Consider the following 1316-nt stretch of genomic DNA (forward strand, 5'->3'; position numbering starts at 1 on the left):
GCCACCCAGGGATCCCCGGATCCCTCTAGTCCTTGACATACATGGAGGTATTTGTATATTTCTCATATTTGGGGAAATAGTAAATAAGTGTAAACAAATCTGTCTTCTGTGCATATGAAGTAGCTGCTTTCCTAAAGTTTTCAAATCAGAAGCCGAATACTTAAGAACAAATTCCTGGTCCAGAGAAGCTCCCTGGGGGAAACTACTCCATGGAGAGGAAGCCCAGACCCCGACAGGAAACCTACCCAGAACCTCCCTCTACACCTGCTCCTGGACCTTCAAGACAGAAGTGGTGAGGAGTGTGCACCACCTGGTGGTCCTGATCCCCTTCTACAGGGAGGTTTGTGTCTGGGCTCACACTTAGGTCCCCTCACTCAGTCCCTTGCACATTAATACACGGCCGTGTCCTCGGCTCTCAGGCTGTTCATCTGCAGATACAGCGTGTTCTTGGCGTTGTCTCTGGAAATGGTGAATTGGCCCTTCACAGCATCTGCGTAGTATGTGCTACTTCCACTACCGCTAATTTCTGCAATCCACTGTAGCTCCTTCCCTGGAGCCTGGCGGACCCAGCTCATGGCATAGCTACTGAAGGCGAATCCAGAGGCCACACAGGAGAGTCTCATGGACCCCCCCAGGCTTCACCGGGTCTTCCCCAGACTCCACCAGCTGCTCCTCACCCTGGACACCTGCAGACACAAAACATCCTGGTCAAACAACTGTCCCACTTCCCCTGTTTCTCTCACTCACTTCCACTCACAGACTCAAGGTCTCTGGTTTTCTTTGAATTACCTTTTAAAATAGCGAAAAGGAAAACCCAGCATAGCACAGACTCCATGATGGTTTGACTGTGCTGTGTCCTGATTCCTGAATCGGGTCACCTTGGGATCCTGGGGCTGGGGCTCCTCTCCCAGCTGCAGGGTCGGGACTGGGCTAGTTTAATCAGTGGAGTGAGGGCCCTATTTGCATGTCCTCTGACTATATAACCAGCTGCAGACTTACATTCGTGTATTTAAAAACCAGCACAAGTGTTGCGCCACAATTCTTTAGCAATTTGTGTAGATGGCCCTCTGACTACATGAAGTTCTAAGCACAGTTATTTTCGAATTTCTGGGTGCATTTCAAAAAACACATCAGTATAGGTCATTTTCTTGAGATATTTCATCTTGTTAGTAAATTTTAATCCTAAATATTCATTTTAGGTGCTAGTGTAAATTGGATTATTTTGTTAATCTTATATATGTAATTTGTTGTTATTTTGTAGGAATATATCATTATTTTATTTGCTGATTTTATATACTGATTTTTTTACTGAGATC

The 1316-nt window shown here is 45.8% G+C and overlaps 1 gene segment (V, D, J or C); it reads right to left on the reverse strand.

Annotated features, from left to right (window-relative positions):
• Positions 1-374: 374 nt before the first annotated feature.
• Positions 375-835, reverse strand: LOC119869008. The segment is given in 2 exon segments: positions 375-686; positions 790-835. Coding segments are annotated over 2 exon segments (358 nt in total).
• Between the last annotated feature and the right edge of the window lie 481 nt (positions 836-1316).

The sequence above is a fragment of the Canis lupus genome, chromosome 8 (assembly GCF_011100685.1).
Source record: "Canis lupus familiaris isolate Mischka breed German Shepherd chromosome 8, alternate assembly UU_Cfam_GSD_1.0, whole genome shotgun sequence".
Taxonomy (NCBI): Eukaryota; Metazoa; Chordata; class Mammalia; order Carnivora; family Canidae; genus Canis; species Canis lupus.